The 19,615-nt window shown below is 42.7% G+C and overlaps 1 protein-coding gene across 10 annotated transcripts in view; it reads left to right on the top strand.

The window, feature by feature from the left end:
• FAM168A (family with sequence similarity 168 member A) overlaps window positions 1–19,615 on the top strand; it is a 186,957-nt gene that overhangs the window by 148,746 nt on the left and 18,596 nt on the right. For 7 of the 10 annotated variants that reach the window (XR_003611223.2, XR_015766657.1, XR_003611224.2 and 4 more), the window contains 2 exons: window positions 10,221–10,301; window positions 15,404–15,430. Coding sequence is in view for 7 of the 10 variants with exons in the window: in XM_028115754.2 (XP_027971555.1) it covers window positions 10,221–10,301; window positions 15,404–15,430 (108 nt within the window). In the remaining 3 variants the exon portion in view is untranslated. The remainder of the gene's footprint in view (window positions 1–10,220; window positions 10,302–15,403; window positions 15,431–19,615) is intronic. The other 3 variants (XM_028115755.2, XM_028115756.2, XM_028115753.2) reach the window with 1 other exon arrangement.

The raw sequence follows: 19,615 nt of genomic DNA, 5'->3' as shown, positions 1-19,615 counted from the left end.
TGTTTTCTGGAATAAACAGATTCAAAAGTCCATTTAATTTATTTTCTTTCCTTATGCCTATTAAAGAAAGGAAGCAACAAAAAGCCTACAAAACCTGTGGTTAGAATGTTTCCCATCTTGCTTCATAGCCTTTCAGCTCATAGCAGTAAAAGTGAGGTTTTGCTCTCAGGATGGTGTTTTGTAGGCTCTGTCTCCTTAACAACTTTGTCGTTCCCCCTCCTCTTTATCCCATTGTTACTGTTTTAGCTTTGCCTTTGGGCTCTTGCAGTAACTTCCTATCTGGTTCCTCCTCTGATCTCACCCACTCTGAACCCCTGTGCACAACTCCTGCCGGAGTAGGTAAAACACAAATCTGAAACTCCCAGCTTAAAATCCTCCATTACCGAGTGATAAATTCCATCCCTTAGCCTGGCATTCAAATCCCTTCACAATCTGTTCTCAGTCTACCTTTTTATCTTCATTTCTTGTTGCTTTTCCCAACACACTATAAATTCCTACCATACTGAACTACTTGCCATTTCCCTAGTATGGCATATGCTTTCATGCTGTTATGCCTGAAAGGAATATATATTTCTTTGTCTCCACTCTTCCACACCTCTGACAAACTCCTCCCACTCATTGTTCAAGGCCAGTTAAGATGTTTCTTCTTTTGAGAAGCCATTCCCAGCTTTCCCAGACCTGTTCTTCCCTCCCTCCTTTGTTCAAGGCCAGTTAAAATGTTTCTTCTTTTGAGAAGCCATTCCCAGCTTTTCCAGACCTGTTCTTCCCTCCCTCCTTAGTGGTTCAACATTCTGATAACACCCTAGCATTCTCTGATTATATGTCATACATATTACCTATAGATTAATATAAGTAACCTGTATTATTTCTCTATTAGACTTTAAGTTCCTATGTAAAGAACCTTACATCTCTGGTTAGCATAGAGTAAAAGCGTTTGCTAGATGTTAACTGTGCTGATGCATAATGATGAAAAAATCTGGATTAACTCACTTTGGCCTTCACTGACCACCCATCACCAGAATCTTGTTATGTCAATTAATTTTTTTTTTTTTAAAGTCAGGGGGATAACCTGTCAGCAGAAGAGTGAACAAGACAAGAAGAAAATTGAATTGCTTTAAGGGAAGGTGATTTATAAATTGAAGTCTGGCTTAAAGGTGGGCAACCAGCATGAAGAAGGGGTTGAAGGAATTAGGTCTGTTTGGATTTGGACAAGAGAAAGGCAGGAAGAATAACATATCTTCATCTATCTAGAGGATTGCCCAGGAGCACAAGGAATAGACATGGTCTGTGAGGGTAGAACTGGCACCAGTAGCTGGGAAACTTTCTAGGGCTAGATACCTTATGAAGCAGATTTTTAGCCAGAGTGAAGAATTTCTTAACTTCCAGAGCTCTCCAGCAGGAGCTTTGACTGCCTGAAGAGGTTCTGTGCATACCATGGTTGGAAGGGTGGGCTGGCAGAGGCCCGGTGGCCAGCTGTGTGGGCCATTATAAAGGGTATTCCTGTACTGGCTGGCAAATTGGGATTAATCACTTCTAATACCTCTTCTAACTCTGTAATTCGGTGCCTGTGTGATGCTTTTCAATAACAGGAGCATGACCTCTATTAGTATGCGGAGCAGGAATAATAGCTTGTTTGTTTGTTTATGTAACTGAACCATCTTTGACCAAATTGACTCTCCATAGTAATTTTGTTTTCACAGATTATGGAGCTGAAACATGGGGAGAGGGTGTTAGGGGGATAGCAGCCAAATCCACAGGTTTATGTTGAGTGGAATCATGTTTTGAGGAGAGGTAGGGAAGTTGGTAAGAATAGACTTTGCCTCACTCAGGTCTGGGTTATCTCCACTCTTTATTTGCAAGCTGTTTAAGATAAGTCTAAGTTTCAGTATCCTTATCTCTAAAATAGGACTAAGATTTTTCATGGAATTAGTGTGAAGATTAAATTAGATAAAGAAGGCCTGACATAGTGCTCAGAACATACTACAGATTCAAAAATATTCTTCCTTTGGCCTTCTTCTTTTTTTATTTTGAGAGAATTAAACTTTTTGCTTGTTTGGGTTTTGGTCACCCTGGTCTTCGGGTGGACCAAAGAATCAACAGTTTTTTTCTTTTTCATCTTGAGCTGCACCCTGGCCTTCGGTGGACCAAAGAATCAACAGTTTTTTTCTTTTTCATCTTGAGCTGCAGACCTAAAATGTCTTCTTTGCATAAGTGTCTCCTTGCTCACAAAGGAATAATCCTCTTTTGTCTTCCACTAGCCTTTTGATACTCTGGCTTTTTTACTTCCTAAGGATCAGGTCATTTCAGACACAGTCCTCTGATTTCTCTTAAAAAGTATTCTAATTTCCATATTAATAAAAAAATAGCTTAACATTTTTTCAGTCCTAATCCTAGTGATAACAAGAAGGGATTAGATTGCATTGACATCTATAAAGCAATTAAAATGTATACATCAGAATCCCAGGAAACCTAATCACTACTATAGCTTTTGTGATACAAAGGAGAAAAGCTCATTTGTGTCCATTTATTTTCTTCACTCTTGACCTTCAAAGAATATAGGTACTGAAGGGGCAGACTTCCTTCCAAGGACCAACTCACAGTTATTTGGCAGGTGTGGAAAAAGCATTGCTTTCAGGATTCCCTTCCCAGTTCCACCACTGACTTGCTGAAAAATCTTAGTCAAAAAGACACTTTACCTCTCCAAATCTGTTTCCTTATTATAAAATGGGGGAAATAACATTAGTGGGTTGTTGTTTTTTTAAGATATTTTTAAGTAATCTTTACACCCATCATGGGATCCAAACTACAACCCCAAGATCCAGAGTTGCATGCTCCACTGACTGAGCCAGACAGATGTCCCAACATTAGTGTTGTTTTGAGGCTCAAATGAAATCACAGGTATAAAAATATCTTTTGTATGAGCAGTGGAAGAAATGTATATGGTGTATTATTTGAACTCAGTATCTTTATCCCTAATGAGCTTCCACAGATCCAGGTAGCCTTGGAGGACTAGGACCTTGAATGCATTCTGCTCCTTTGGGTCTTTGGGAGTCAAAGACAGTGTCTTTGGAGTGTGTTAGGAGGAGACTTCGGCAGGGAATAGCCACACTGGCAAGTGCTCCTGTGGCCTAAGCTTACATTCTAGTGGTGGGAGGCAGACTGTCTCCCCTAAGCGAGTAGATATATAGTATGTCAGGTGAAGTGCTGAGGAAAAACAAAACAGGATGAGAAGCATAGCGATTAATGGGAGTTGAGAGTACTCTTTTAGAAAGAATGTAAGGTGATCTTTGGACAGAGTTCCAGGAAGAAGGAATAGAAAAGGTAAAGGCTGAAAGGGGAAAGTGCTGGACACATGAAGAACAGCAAGGAGGCCAGTGTGACTGGAGTAGATGAGCATGGGGGCTGATAGTAGGAGAGGGTCTGGTTAGAAGAGGTGGCAGAGGCCCAGGTGAGTTGTTAAAAGGATTTCCCTGTGATTGTCATGGGAAGCTACTGTGGGGCTCAAAGAGAGGAGTGTCATGATCTGATTGAATATTTTAACAGGATCACTCCAGTTGCTGTGGGAAATAGACTGCACAGAATCAAAGGTGGAAGCAGAAAGACCAATTATGAAGCTAGTGCAATAATGTGGAAAGAAAGTGTGTAGGCAACAAGAGATAGTAAGATTCTGAGTATATTCTGAAGGTGAAACTGAAAGGATTTGCTGACGTGGATAGGAGAGAAAGAATAGTGTCAAGGATGACCCTAAGGTTTTTGGCCTGAGGAAGTGGAAGAAAGAATTGTCATTTACTGATGCAGAGAAACCTGCAGAGGAACAGGTTTGGAAGGGAGTAGGAGGATAGAAAGTAAAAATTTATTTTTTAATATCTTGTTTGAATAATAATAATAGCTGACTTTTTGAAGTCTTAACTATTTGGCTCCTAGTGCTTTGGCGTCTTAACTAATTTAATACTTACAACAACTTAATTAGGTAAGTAATAGTCCCATTTTACAGATGGGAAAGCTCAAGCACAGAAAGGGTTAAGTAAGTGGCCCAAGATCACATACATAATCAGTGGTGTTGCTGGGATTCAAACCTAAGCCTAGATCAAGCTCCAGAGACCACACTCTTAACCACTCACCATATAGCCTTGATAATCTAGCAAACATCCAAGCACATGTTGAGTAGGCAGTTAGATACTATATGAGTCAGGAGTTTAGGAGAGAAGTCCCGTCTAGCAGTATGAAACTCAGACATAGTGACAGAACTAGGAAGATAAGTTAGGGCCATCCACCATAAAGGGAGACACAGTTATAAGAAGACAAAATTATGAGATCAAGCCAGCAAGACAACCTTTCCCCTCAGGTTAGCCCATCAGTCCTGCTTCTTAGAGCCAAGGAGGGTGTAAACCAGGCCACTTATGGATGCCCCCAAAATGCTACCTATCATGCTTTTGCCTGGAATGTCTTTCTTCCCCCTTCTTATCCACATCCAGGAATACCTAGTGCCCAGCATAATCCCTGACAGACAATAGGCACTAAAAAAATGTTGGTTAATGAAGGCCCTTTCTCTGCCTACTCTCTACCGTTATCATGGCACTTTCCGGGCAGAATTCTAACTGTCCACTTACCCATCTTTCTCCTTCATTAGTTGGTGACTCTCTCAAAGCCAGGGACCCTGTTGGATTTGTTTCTCTTGTTTACAAACCTCTCATAGCTCCCCAGTACAAACCGCCCCCCGGTAATCTCTGCATTGAGTACCTATTTTCTGCCATATGTGTGCTAGGCTTTAGAGATGCCAACATCATCAGCAACAGAAGCAGCAAGATGAATAATATCATTTGGGGACAAGGAAACAAAACAAAACCAGGAAAGTTGTAGGGAGGAAGCTAGCTTACCTCTGATGCCCTTTTTACAGAGGGTGGGGAAGAGATTCTCTACTGGCCACAAAGACTATTTACCACCACCTTATGTTTGAGAAGCTCAAATGCTTCCTGTCCAGGCTGAGGGGGAGGGGTGGGGGGAGGGAGGTCATGGTGTGTTTACGGAGAGTAGGAAGGAGGAACTGAGCAAGAACTATTGTGCGTAAGCAAATAAGACATAGCTGTGTCTTCAGGGAGCTTACAGCTTGGGGAACGGGGGCAGGACAGGAAATATAAACATACCAGTAATGTACCGTGTGGTAGATTCTGTAATTAGGGATGAATGTGTCTTCAAATTTGTTCTGTTCTAAAGGGCAGAAGCTACAGGTAGAGTTAGTGAAGTATGAAAAGTCATTTTCAGACAATCAGAGTAGTCTCACAGTGGAGTAGGGGTCTCAGGAAAGGAAGGAGTTCAGTGTCTATAGAGATGTAAGGGCTGGGTTGAATGGATCCCTTGAGCATGTCACAGAGGAGGCTCTAGCCCCAAATGTGAGGGTGGACCAAGTGGCCTTTAAGGTACATTCTAGCATCAGAAATCTGTAACCCTGAGTCCTTTCCTTTCTCTTGGCCTGAGGACGTCCTTTATAAAATGGAGAGGGTTGGAGGATCAAATAAAGCTCCTTCTATTCTGCCATCTTATGTCTGCCAAATTCAAGTGAATGAAAAATAAACCTGCTTGGAACACTGAAAGAAGATCCTATAATTTACCCCAAAGTAAAAGGCATCTGAAATGACAAAACAGGGGTATAATTACCCTTGGCCACACAATCTTTCACATGAGGCTGAATATAGATTTCAGCCTTGAGACTGGATCGTTTTGCTTTCCAGGTTAAACCCCTGACTTTTCTTCTTGATAAGCGGCCAACCTCCATAATACTAATCAAAAGACAACAAGTTGGGGCACCTGGGTGGCTCAGTCGTTAAACGTTTGCCTTTGGTCCAGGTCATGATCCTGGAGTCCTGGGATCCAGCCCCGCATCAGGCTCCCGGCTCAGCGGGAAGCCTGCTTCTCCCTCTCCCACTCCCCGTTTGTGTTCCCTCTCTCGCTATGTCTCTCTCTGTCAAATAAATAAATAAAATCTTAAAAAAAAAAGTAGTTGTCCACCTTGGTTCTGAAATCAGAAAATGATTGGGGGGTAAAGTGAGATGAATTTTCTTTGGAGTTGGAAAGGATTTAGGGAAAGGCATATTAACAAAGATACATTATTTTTTTATAAAGATTTTATTATTTTGACAGAGAGACACAGCGAGAGAGGGAACACAAGCAGGGGGAATGGGAGAGGGAGAAGCAGGCTTCCCGCTGAGCAGGGAGCCCGACGCAGGGCTCGATCCCAGGACCCTGAGACCATGACCCAAGCCAAAGGCAGACGCCCAACGACTGAGCCACCCAGGCGCTCCAACAAAGATACATTATTAAAGTGCAATATTTACAAATCCCAAAGAAGCTTTTAGGGATTTAGAGATTTAATCTTTGACTTTTAAAATCAGCTTTCCATTGTCAGTCAAAATACCAATGAACATTAAAAAGCTGCAGGCAGCAGTGAGACAGGCACTTAGCTACTGCTAGTGCAAGTACAAATTGATAGTCTTATCTAGGAAGCAGTTTGGCAAAGTAGGTGAAAACTTCTAGCATGCCACTTCTCTTCACTTCTGCTGATTTTACCCTGTTCTGAGGCCCATTATCTATTGCCAGGAGTTTGCAATAGACTCCTAAGTGATCTCTGTTTCTCTACCCTGTCCCCATTATAGTCTGTTTTCTTTTCTTTTTTTTTAAGATTGTATTTATTTGAGAGAGAGTGAGAGAGAGCACAAGCAGGGGGAGTGGCAGAGGGAGAAGCAGGCTCCCTGCTGAGCAGGGAGCCCGATGCGGGGCTCGATCCCAGGACCCCAGGATCACAACCCAAGCCGAAGGCAGACGCTTAACCAACTGAGCCACCCAGGGGCCCCTGTAGTCTTTTTTCAACGCAGTAATCAGAGTGACCCTTTTCAGACGAAAGTCCGATTATGTTATTCTTCTGCTCAGCCCCTGTGATTGCTTCTCATTTCACTCAGAATGAAAGTGAAGTCCTTTCAGTAGGACTATAAGGCCCTCTGTGAACTGACCGGCCCTTTCTCTCTCTCACTTCCTCTACTACGACTGTCCCTCTCATTTGTTCACTTAGCCATACTGGCCCCTTTGCTCTTCCTCAGATACATCCCATAGGCTTTCCACTTAGGGGCTTTGTACAGTTTCCTTCATCTGAAATGCTCATTCTTCAGCCATCTACTTGGTTAACTCTGTTTCCTTCAAGTCTTTGTGAAAATCTTACCTTCTCAATGTGTCTTATATTGGTTACCCTATTCGGTATTGCAGTGCCCTCCCTTCAGCACTCTGGCACTTCTGACACCCTCTGCCCTGCCCTTTTTCTCTTTTCCATAGCACTGTAGACTGTTTGTTCATATTTACTATTTATCCATTGCCTTCTCCCACCCTTTAAAAATATAAGCTCCACAAGTACAGGTTTCACGGTGTCTGGCAGAGTCGATACTCAAATATTTGTTGAATGGATGAGCTTTAAAAATAGCAGTATCTTTTGACCTAGAAATCTCACTTCTAGACTTGTTCCTAAAATAGAGATGTAGCCAAAGATTTATTTAGGTTGTTCTCATAGTTGTATTTATTATAGTGAAAAATTTCAAACAACCTAAAGCAGAGTAATGGTTAAATGATTTGATCTATCTACATAATGGAATATTATAAATATTTAAATTTAATTTAAAATAATGTTTTGAAGAATATGTAATTATATGGGAAAATGCTTATAATGTTAAAGTGGAAGAAGCTAGGATGCCTGGGTGGCTCAGTCGGTTAAGTGATTTCAGCTTAGGTCCTGAACTCAGGGTTGTAAGATCGAGCCCTGTGTTGGGCTCTGTACTTGGCGTGGAGCCTGCTTAAGATTGTCTCTTTCAAAAGGGGAACCCTCTTACACTGTTGGTGGGAATGCAAACTGGTGCAGCCATTCTGGAGAACAGTATGGAGGTTCCTCAAAAAGTTAAAAATAGAAGTGCCCAATAATCCAGCAATTGCGCTACTAGGTATTTACCCAAAGGATACAAAAGTACAGATTCAGGGGGCGCTTGGGTGGCTTAGTTGGTTAAGCGCCTGCCTTCAGCTCAGGTCATGATCCCAGGGTCCTGAGATCGAACCCCATGTCAGGCTCCCTGCTAAGTGGGGAGCCTGCTTCTCCCTCTCCCTCCGAAGCTCCCCCTGCTCGTGCTCATGTGCACTCTCTCTGTCAGATAAGTAAGTTTAAAAACAAAAAACTACAGATTCAAAGGGGTACATGTACCCTGATGTTTATAGCAGCATTATCAACAATAGCCAAACTATGGAGAGAACCCAAAGGTCCATCAACTGATGAATGGATAAAGATGATGTGATATATATGTACAATGGAATATTACTCAGCTATCAAAAAATCTTGCCATTTGCAACGACGTGGGTGGAGCTAGAGTGTATTATGCTAAGTGAAATAAGTCAGAGATACACAAATACCATATGATCTCACTCATATGTGGAATCTAAGAAAGAAAACATGAACATATGGGAAGGGGAAGGAAGAAAGAGAGGGGGAAATAAACCATAAGAGACTTTATTTTAAGATTTTATTTATTTATTTGAAAGAGAGCAAGAGAGAGAAAGCATGAAAGGGGGGAGGGTCAGAGGGAGAAGCAGACTCCCTGCTGAGCAGGGAGCCCGATGCAGGACTCGATCCCGGGACTCCGGGATCATGACCTGAGCCCAAGGCAGATGCTTCACTAACTCAGCCACCCAGGTGCCTCCATAAGAGACTCTTAAAGATTGAAAACAAACTGAGGGTTGATGGAGGAAGGTGGGTGGGGGATGGGCTAGATGGCAGAAAGGTATTAAGGAGGGCACTTGTGATGAGCACTGGGTTGTATGTAAGTGAATAATCACTTCTCCTCCTGAAACCAATATTGCACTGTATGTTAACTAAGTAAAATTTAATTTAAAAATTTAAATTAAAAAAAAGGTTCTCCCTCTGCCCATCCCCCCTCCTCTTTAAAACAAATGTGAAAGAAGCTAGACACAAAAGTATGATTCCGTTTATATAAAATATCTAGAATAGGCAAATTCATAGAAACAAAGTAGATTAGAGGTTAACAGGAGCTATGGAGAGAGAGAATGGGATGTTACTGCTTACTGGGTACAGAATTTGGAGTGATTTTTAAAAAGTCTTAGTAACAGGTACTGGGGATAGTTGTAAAACATTGTGAACACAATGCCATTGAATTAATCATACACTTAATATGGTTAAAATCACAAATTTTATGTTATATGTATTTTGTCCCAATAAGAATTTAAAAAAAAATGGGACTCCCCGCTGGCTAAGTTCATAGAGCATGTGACTCTTGATCTTGGGGTCATGAGTTCGAGCCCCACTTTGGGGAGTACATTGTACTTAAAAAAAAATCCTTTAAACAATTTAAAAAAAAAAAACCATATATATAATATGCAGTGGCAGGCTGGATCTGGCTTGTGGGCTAGAGAGCCAGTTGTGAGCATCTTTTCCCAGCTATTCCTTTTGACATTGGTAACTTGAAATTGGCCATGGTGGGAGTTATTTATACCATGGAACTTGACGAATGCTACACATAGAGCTCCACTTCAATCCCCTCAAGCCAGTTGTTAAATATTTACCAGAACACCACTGAATATATGTGTATAAAAATGTGTAGAGGGTGCCTGAGTGGCTCAGTCAGTTAAGAGTCTGCCGTCGGCTCAGGTCATGATCCTGGGCTCCTGGGGTCAAGCCCCGCATTGGGCTCCCTGCTCAGCAAGGGAGTTTGCTTCTCCCTCTCCCTCTGCCCCTGCTCATGTGCTCTCTCTCTCGCTCACTCTGTCTCTCAAATAAATAAATAAAATCTTTAAAAAGTGTAGAAAACTATCTGGAAGGATAGCTGTTACTACCCCCCCGGGGAGTAAAGTAGTGTTGCAGCAGGAATGTGAGAGTAAACTTAGACTTTTTACCACGTACACTTCTCTGGTGTTGTAATTTTTTTTTTTATGGAGTTCACCAAGCCAATTGAGTATATGGACATATAGTTCTTATACTGCTTTTAAATAAACAGAAAAAGAAAAAAAAATCTGCATATGTTGAGATTGTGGTATTCGTGACTTTTTTCATAGAGGCTAAAAGCTGGTCACATATAGTGTCTGGAAAGGCCCACACAGACGCTGAAGGCCAAGCCTGGGACTTGGATTCTGTTTCCTTTTCTTCTTGCCTAACTAATTGGGGCTTTTTTGTCTCTTTATAGGTTACCCTACAGCCTACCCGGCAGCAGCCCCTGCCTACAATCCTAGCCTGTACCCCACCAATAGCCCCAGTTATGCTCCAGGTAAGGAGAAAGTGGAGACCAGCAGTGATGCCTGGGGTGGGAGGTGGTCTCTGTTTGAAAAAACAAACCCATGTTCTGGCCTTTCCCTGTCCTTAATTGCTCTGGACTCAGTCTATCTAAGCTGGGAGTCCCAGCTGGGAATCCCCTCGGGGAACTGGGGTAGTTCAGACTCAGGGTTGGGGTGGGAATAGAATCTCCTCCATTCTCTTTGGGACTTAAGGTTGGCCCATCTCTTCTCTGCTGGCATATCTGAGACCTGCATCCTCCTCACAGAACCTTTTCTGCTCTCCCAAACAATGTCCAAATCCATTCTTTGCTCAGTTTCCCCTAAGGCTGCCATTGAGACACACACAGACGCAAACACACACTCACCAGACTTCCTGGATGTGGATTTGGAAGAGAGTGAGAGACTTGCCACCAGAGGATAAAGAGCTGATTTTCAAGCTGAGGCAAGGAACCTGTTTTTCAAAAACAACAAAGGCCCAGCACTCCTTGGATAGAGATTGAAATAGATTTGAAAATGTTGAAAAAGTTTGTTCTAGTTTGGGCTAGGAGCAGTGCAGAGGTCTTACCACTGATACTAACCCTCACAATTAACGGGTTCTTTAACATTCAAGGGGCTGGAGAAAGAGTATGGACGCTGCCTTTAGAAAGTCCTGGGTTTGAATCCTGATTACTCAACTCACTAGCTGTGAGGCCTTGGACAAGATACCTCATCTCTCAGAGAATCTCGGAGAAATGTGTTATTTATCTCAGGGGTGTAGATGTTTGTTTTGTTTTGTTTTTAAATATTTTATTTATTTATTTGACAGAGACACAGTGTGAGAGGGAACACAAGCAGGGGGAGTGGGAGAGGGAAGCAGTTTTCCTGTGGAGCAGGGAGCCCGATGCAAGACTCTATCCGAGGACCCTGGGATCATGACTTGAGCCGAAGGCAGACGCTTAACAACTGAGCCACCCAGGTGCCCCTGTAGATGGTTTTATATAAGTTCCTCTTCATTTACTCAACAAGTATTTATTTGTTGGATGTCCTGCACACTAGAATAGAGAAAAAGAGTCATCTTTGCCTAAAATAACTAATAGTTCATTTGGTAGTTGACATTTAAACAAATTTATAGCTGTGTAATGAGTATTGTGAAGGGAATACATGTAGGAATAGAGGAAACAGAGGAGAGAACAACAGTCTGCCTGAGGTTGAAAGTATACAGGAGGCTTTACAGAGGGCCTAGCGATAGAGACCTGAGGGTGAAGTAGGAGGCATTCTTTTAAGCACACAAAGGAAGAGTTGGGCATTCTAGACAGAGTAGAGCCTGGGCAAAGGGACAGCATTGTGAGGATATGATACTGAGGAACCTAGAAGTAGTGAGAATGGTTGAAACACACTGTGGGGGTGGAGATAATAGATGAATCTGAACTACAGATGTCCAAGGGCAAGATGTGGAAAGGCCTTGAATGCCATGGTAACACCCACTTTCTTGTTAATAATGATTATTCTAAAGTTAGAAAGCTTAAAAAGATCTTAGAGACCCTCCAGTTCAAGCCCTTCTCATGACTTGGGAGATTCAGAGATAAGCAGTGTTTTGTCTGAGTTACCCAGTGAATCAGCTGTAGCATATGGACTGGAACCTTTGGCAGATCTGGTTCTTGGTCTCATGTTATTCTGGGCCAGTCTAGCACTCATCCTACCATCAGTCCCTTTCTTCTAGAATATCTAAATGAGAGAAGAACATGGGCTATGTCAGAAGACCTGGATTTGAGTTTTGACTGTCACTTCTTAAAGTAGCAACCTTAAATCACCTGACCTCTGAACCTCAATTACTTCATTCTGAAGTAGGGATCATTTTGTAATTGTACACACATGCACACACATACTATGAACCCCCTCTTTTTTGGGAGACAAGAACTATTTTATGCAAATAAGTGATGTTAACCCCTAAAGTGCTTACATAGCTGTGTCATTCCACAGACATTAATTTTGGCCCTGCAATGCCCAGGGCACTCTGGAACACACTGGATATGATTCAAACTTGAGGAAGCTAAAGTCATTGCCCTCAGAGCTTGTGAGGGTAGCAGTGACCCACAGGCTAAAAAAATCTATCGGAGCATTAACAGTTTATTCTATATTCACTTTTAATCAAGATATATATTTCCAAAAAAATGTATAATAGGCAGAAACAATAAAAGCTGCAGAAATTATCTCTGATAAAATATTTAATCAAATTCGATAAGTTCTGTCTTAAAAACTACAGTGGTTTTCATTATCAAGTATCTCACAATATAGAAATGATATAAATCTAAATGCTATGAGATCTGTGAATTGGCTTGGTGAACTCCATGGTCTAAAACAGAATGAGGTGAGTAGTTGCAGAAGGTCAGCTAAGGTCAGGAACGAAGAAGCTGTGTTGTCTGTATAGTCACAAGGCCGCCAGGGACGTGTGGAAGCAGAGTCAATGAGATGGTGAGGCTGAGCGCAAAGATGCAGAGTTAGCAGAGAAGGCCTGTTCTTATAAGACGCTTGGCTACGAGGGCAAGGAGAGCAAGGGGAGGTGGGATTAAAGGAGGCATTTTTTAGATATGAGCATGGTTAAATAAGTGTTGATGGGTAGGAGCCAGTGGGGAGGGCAAGTCAGATGCAGAAGGAGGGGTGCCAGAAGGAGCCAGGCCTTCAAGGAGGCTTTGGTGAGGTGTGAAATCCAGACTTCTGTTCTCTTCTTTGTTTGGGGGAGCAGGGGGAATGGAGTGCCTCACACAGGAGCACAACTCTTCCTCTCAGACTAAGGAAAAGGTCATGGACAGATGTGCTTAGAATAAATTGCCCAGTGGAAAGTGGAGAGAAAGTCTTGTCTGATGATTTTGATTTGCTGAGAGAGAGGTGAGCAAGAACAGAGGGAACGTTCTTAAGGAGAGAGGTCAAGGTGTGAAAGCCTTACTGAAAGGAGAAGGTAACACAGCTGTGTAACAGGAGGTCCCCCTGAGGGTGGAGGCCGTGAATTCATCAAGGCTCTGATTTCCAGCACTGGGACATGGTCTCATAATGTTCAGAACTTATGGTGATGGTTTGTGGAATTGTTTAAGGATTAGTTTGGCAAGAAAGTGGAAGGACAGAGAATAAAAATAAATAGGTGATATTTGTTGAATGGTTCTCTATGTGCCAGGGACTGTTTTAAGCTTTTTATGGATATTGACTTGTTTTCTATCACAACAAACCTTTGCAGTCATTACTCTTGTTATTCCCATTTTCCAAGTGGGAAAACTAAAATTTAGAGAAGTTGGGAACCAGTCCAAAGATCCAAACCCAGGCATCCTGCTATGTGTTCTGCAGTTGGTCAGAGAGAAATTAAGGAGTTAAACTAGAGCAACCAGACTAGGGAGAGCAGACAGGAGGAGCCTGGGACTGTGGAATAAGGAGATGAGATTGGAAAGCTCCTGGCATGTGTAAAGTAGTAATAAAGCTTTAGTTTTAAGACATAAAATATCAGCCCTCACCTAACTTGATCTTCCCCAGTTTTGTGTTTTCAAAAGTTCAACATATTTGTAAGCTATGACTGCAGCAACCTGACCATTTCCTTAGAAACCCATATACTGTAGAGGGTGGTGTTAACACATTGTGCTGGAAAGCCCCTAACTAGGCATTGGAAGGACTGGGGTTATAGCCCTAACTCTTCTACTGATTTTGATGTGACCTTGAGCAGATGCCTTTCCTTTGGAGTTACACCACACACACACACACACACACACACACACTCACTCACTCACTCACTCACTCACTCACTCACACACTCACGTACGCATGCACGCAAGCCCAACTGGTCTGTTTCATATTTTGGGAGGCCAGCCTCGGCATTCACCAGCTCTCCTGACTGCCGTAGGGGAGTCCTGCTGAGGAAAGGCTGGCTCAAGGACAGAGAGGGCAGTGTAGGTTTCTCAGCTTCCAGGCAGAACCAGCTATTGATGATGCCGGGAGATGCCTGCGGGGTAGAAGCCTGCAATGGAGCCAGGCTCTTGGGCTTAAATTTCTCTTAGCTTCTTCAAAGAGGCCAAGAAGTTGCTTTAGAGAGAGCTATTTTTAGCAGCTCTGAGTACTCTAAGATGTCATCTGGGGATGCAGGGAAGCATTTCACTCTGTCATTGGTTCTGAAAGCAGTGTGGGTACTTGGAGCTTTTTTTCCAAGCCCTTAATGACTTCAGGGATCTTATTTAAGAACTATTTGGCCCTGCAGGAGGCAGGAGCCAACTGAGACTTGTTTTCAGAATCTGGAAACCAAGGGATGTATCACATTATTGGTAATCTGACTTGAAAATGAAAGGATAAACAGAATATAGAAATGAAATACCTTGTCAACAAGAGGTCTGTTTATAAATCATTTATCTACTGTCTTACTTGATTTCATTGCAACTTTATAAAGTACAAATATATTGTTCCTATTTTGCATATGACAAACCTGAGGAAAGGCAAGGGAAAGGAATATGTGTTTTCTGAATACCTGCCATGTTCCAGGCACTGTGTAAGGCATGTCACAAATGTTCTTACTTTAGTCTTGTGTGAGTTGAATCTTCCTGCTTCCAGTTTTGCTCAGAGGTTAAATAACTTGTCCAGAGTTGCACAGCTAAAAAGCAGTGGAGCTGGAATTCAAACCCAGTCTGTCTGACCCCACAGCCTATGCTCCTTCTAAAGCACCACAGTCTCCCAGAGGTTTCAAGTGAAGTATCCCTGCATTGGTCCTAGCGCTCTGGGCTTTGCAGAGAGTTCTTCAGAGGCCAAAGGTGATGATTTTGTCCTTGAACCTGACTTCTTCCTCTGGTACATAAAGCCTTGGTCATGTATGAAGTCCCTCTGCTATGCAAAGAGCACTAACTTGGGTCAGCTACCTGGAAAATGTCATGGCATCAAGGAAGTGCTTCTCCTCAATGAATGGGCTTTCCTGGATGGCAAGTCTGTCATTCCTTCCAGGGTAGAGGCACTTCACACCCTCTGCATTCACTGTTTCTTATGTTGCCCGGGAGAAACTGCTATCTTGAGACATTCTGTTTTTGTAACTGCGATGTGTACTACTTTGCACAAATTCTTAGTGGTAATTTCAACTAACATTTCTATCCAACAGAATTTCAGTTCCTGCATTCAGCTTATGGTAGGAGAGCTATTTTTCCTCATCTGTATTATGGCCTATGAATGTGTTATCTCGTAACAACGGTAGATCCCCTCTCCTTCCCTTCCCAAATCCCATCCCTTAGGCTTGGGCTCCCCCAGGTGGCTCAGCAGCAGTTCCTAAAGCATGCAGGAACATGTCTGATGGTGCAAAATCATGGGTTGGAGACACACATCAACCGTCCCCTAGGGCAGCAATGAAGGATCATGGCACTAAAAGGCATCTTTCCCCTTCCTCACCTCCGGGGTCCCATCTGACCTAGGTCAGAAACTTTCATCCTAACCTGGCTGCTGAATTCAAACAATCCAGTGAACAAAATTCTTCAGCCTGTATGGCTCCTCTCTTGGCTTTGTGGCAGCCCCTGTGGAGGAGTGGATTATGCCTATAAGAACCTGAAAAAACAGTCTGCCCCAGGATCAGATTTTCCATCTCATTGGCAGTCTGACATGTTTGAAGACCTGGTTGACTTTAGATACAATCTGTTCCCTTAGCCCAGATCTTGAGCTCTGGCTCATTTTCAGGGCATTTTCCTGGATGGTGAGAGGTGAGGGCCAAGTGTGCTAAATAAGTGAGGTCCCATGGGCAGTGTGGACTCCAGGCCCGAGGCACCACGGGAACTTCTGGGCACCTGTGAGGGTCCCAGCGGTGTAACTGGACTAGGTCCTTTTTGTCACAGACAGTAAGGGACCATGGGAGGGATTTGCTACTTTCACTACTCTCACCTGGGCTGCTCAAGACAATGTTTTCATTAAAATCTCTGCACACTTTCTCAACTTTTAACCTTGAATTATTTGGATGTTGAATATTGAATTTGTGTGTGGCGCATCTTTCAGGAGATGAGCTGTGGAAATTTCTCCTTGCTGCTGCTGTGGGCTGTGTGATCTTGGGCAATTTGCTAATGTCTCCAGACCATAGGTAGTGTTTTATTCCAGATGATCTCTTAGGTCCCTTTAAATGTTAACAGCCTATCCTCTTATGTATTATTTTAATTTTTGCTAGTCACAGACCTGTTTCTCATTTTTTTGTTTGCCTCAGGATATATGAACTTGGACAGAAGACTCCATAAAAAGTGAGAGAAGCTCTCATGCTTCCTTACCCCTCTAGTTATAGCATCTGAAATAGAAATACTAAAAAGTATGTGTGGAGCTCTTCTCTTCACAAAATGTTTTGTGCCAGACCCTACACTGGCCCTTTAAAGATAAAGACCATAAGACAAGGTCCCTATTCTAAAGGAGCTCACAGTTTAGTCGGGGAGACACATGAGCCAGCAAGTACAGGGGTTCTAAGAATCACAGAAATTGGGATAGCGAACCATATGGGATATGTGTAGGGACTGTGGTCAAAGGGTGGGAAAAGAAAAGACTTCATAGTAGAGGCAAGTTCATGACTGGTGGATTAATAAATTTTTACCAGGTAGCATTTGGGGAAAGACATACCAGGAAGAATGAACAATGTGAGCAAAAATATACAGATGTGACTGTGACACTCCTTGGCATAATCTGGGAATGATAAAGTTTGTGTGGCTGTAGTGTAGGGTTGGAAAGTGAGAACAATGAGAGTCTAGAGAGATCACAGGGCTAGATCATGAGGGGCTTTGAATACTGTACAAGAAGTTCAGACTTAGCCTGTAGGAGTGGAGAACCATCGAATGTTTTTAAGATTTTGTGATTAAGTTTGGGTCTTAGAAATATCTCTTGATTGCAGTTTGGAGATTGGAATTGGCAGGTTTAAAAACAGAACGATGAGGAAGCTGTTGCTGTAGTTCAGTTAAGAGATGATGAGAACTTAAATTAGAGCTGTCCATAACTATGGGGATGGAAGATGAGCAGATGCCAACATTAGAAACTCTAAGACTGGATGACACTTCACTTTTGATCCTCACGTGAACAGTATGAAGCAGTCAGGGAGAGAGTATTACTGCTATGTTATGAGACAACAGAACTGAAGCTTAGGAAGGTTAAGTGACTTGCCCAAGATCCCCCAGCTAATAAGTGGCACAGCCCAGGCTAGAACTCAGATTTCTTGACTTACTGCATTATTCAGGATGATGGTCCCTTGCTGCCTCTCCTCCTTGTAAGTGTGCTTAACAGATTGTTCCAAGTGTCAGAGGGCGAGAGGGCCCCGTATCCCAGGAAGTGAACAACCCAGCACCTGGATGTGGGCAGCATGCTGTGACTGGGCCATGGCCCTTCACTGCCAAGGGTTCTCTCTGTCTCTCTCTCCTTTGTGAATTGCGGAATAACACATATACAGTAGTACATAAAGTACACTAGTGTCAAATGTACAGCTCAGTAATATTTGACATATGTATACACTTGTATTTAACTACCACCCAGTTCAAAATATAGAACATTTCTAAAAGTTGGTACCTTCCATGGTACCCAAGAGCAGGCATGCCTGCCAGAGCAGCCTCCTCTCTTACTATGCCTCCAAAGTTTCCGTTGGATTGTCTTCATCCCACAACTGAGCTCTGAATTGCTACCACCAACAGAATGGATTACTTTAGAATTGTACATGGAAGATGAAGATCATATGGTACAACCAACCAATGAGGAAGTCAGGTTGGCAGCTAATATTTGTTGGTTTTCCTGGTCTTGATACTTGTCCAATTATTTAAATTATTAAGTATTAAAATATAGAGAGAAATGGAGAAAATACTAGTATTTGTTTTCTTTTTCAATGAAACCAGAAGAAAATATGCACGTCTTCAAGAACATATGTAGTTTAGTTCACTTAGTTAGATAAGACATAATCAAAGGCACAGTCGCACTTGCTTCTTTCCTGGTTAATCTGGAATGTTATTTTATCGTGTGTAATGCTGTCTTGTTCACTCTCTGGTTGGCGTGTGGCTGTGTTGCATCCCCAGCTGGCCTATGCATACCTTGTGTGCAGTGACCATGACCCACGTGTGTTCCTGTCCACCGTGGCACTCCCCTCAGTGCTGAGTGCAGTGTAGGCTTCAATTACTCTTTGGTTAATTTTGATTTACTTTGTCATGCAGTCCTTCAGACTAATGTCAGACTTTTGGCTTATGATGAAAAGTATGCACCACTTGGGGAAAAAACTGGACTGGAACAGGACACCCAAATTCTCTGTGGCTAAATTCAGGCCTCCTGCTTCCTTATGGAGTCCCTATGGGGTCTTGAGGACATGTGACTTCTCAGAACTACATGTTTTACTTTTTAGGGAGTTGTTTTGAGTGACCAGGGCTTCCCAGCCACATTGAGTGGCAGGTTCTAAATTTGGAGACATCTTGATAAGAAGTTTCAACACTAATTGGATCCTTTATTAATCCCAACCCCCCTCCCCCATGCCGGGGAAAGGAAACCTTAAGATAATTGTTTAAAACTGACTGCCCTCCTCCAGGTTGTCCATCCACAGAGCCATGTCTTGATATCCAGCAAAGGTTTTGGACTCTGCATGGAATTCTGCTGGATCTCCATTTCTTCTGCCAGAATTCTCCTTTTAGTGTCACTTTCCTGCCCATGATTTCCTTCTCATTTCTCGGCATCTGCTGTATATATTGCGGGCCATTAACGCAAGTGCAGTGTCAGCCCAGAACAGCTACACTTCTAGCCTTAGTTCGGCAAAACAACGGAGTCCTTGACCTCCTCCTCTGGCCCCAGTACTTCCGTGACTGAAGGAATCAGAGGCATTAGCTGTTACCTGGTTGGGCAGAGGGGTTATGGGATCTCTCTGGAGGTGGACTACCCTTGCCTTGGTGGAATTAGGGTGTATAGGCATACTTCTCATGCCACCCTGCTTTACCTTAGCCCCTTGGTAAAATGTTTCAAGTGTATACAATTGTTGCCAGTGTAGCCCCCATCCTGCTAATGTTCTTTAAAACCCCTCATGTCCAAGATCTTATTTGAGTGCAAAAGATACTGTTAAAATTATTCTTCCTACTCTAAGTAGAAACTTGGGTCAAAAATGGTTTCTCCTCTAGGAGAAAGTATATCAAGAGAAATCTCTAAAAAGTTAGGCGTTTTCCCCCCTTTGAAACCCTCTTTCCTCTCTCCTTTCCCACAGGATACCATGAAGGTAAGTTTTTTGAGTCATTCCCCACTTCTAGATCATATGAAGCATCATCCTTCAAATTTCTCAAGCTGAGCTTCAGGTCAGCCTGGGAAGTCTCTGAAGATTTCTTTCAAACTGGGCCGCATCTCT

Source organism: Eumetopias jubatus, unplaced genomic scaffold (assembly GCF_037043125.1).
Source record: "Eumetopias jubatus isolate StellerSeaLion01/CBP00866 unplaced genomic scaffold, mEumJub1_p1.0 scaffold_13, whole genome shotgun sequence".
Classification (NCBI taxonomy): domain Eukaryota; kingdom Metazoa; phylum Chordata; class Mammalia; order Carnivora; family Otariidae; genus Eumetopias; species Eumetopias jubatus.
Note: the sequence above shows the minus strand (reverse complement) of the source record. Positions and strands in the feature narration are given on the sequence as shown.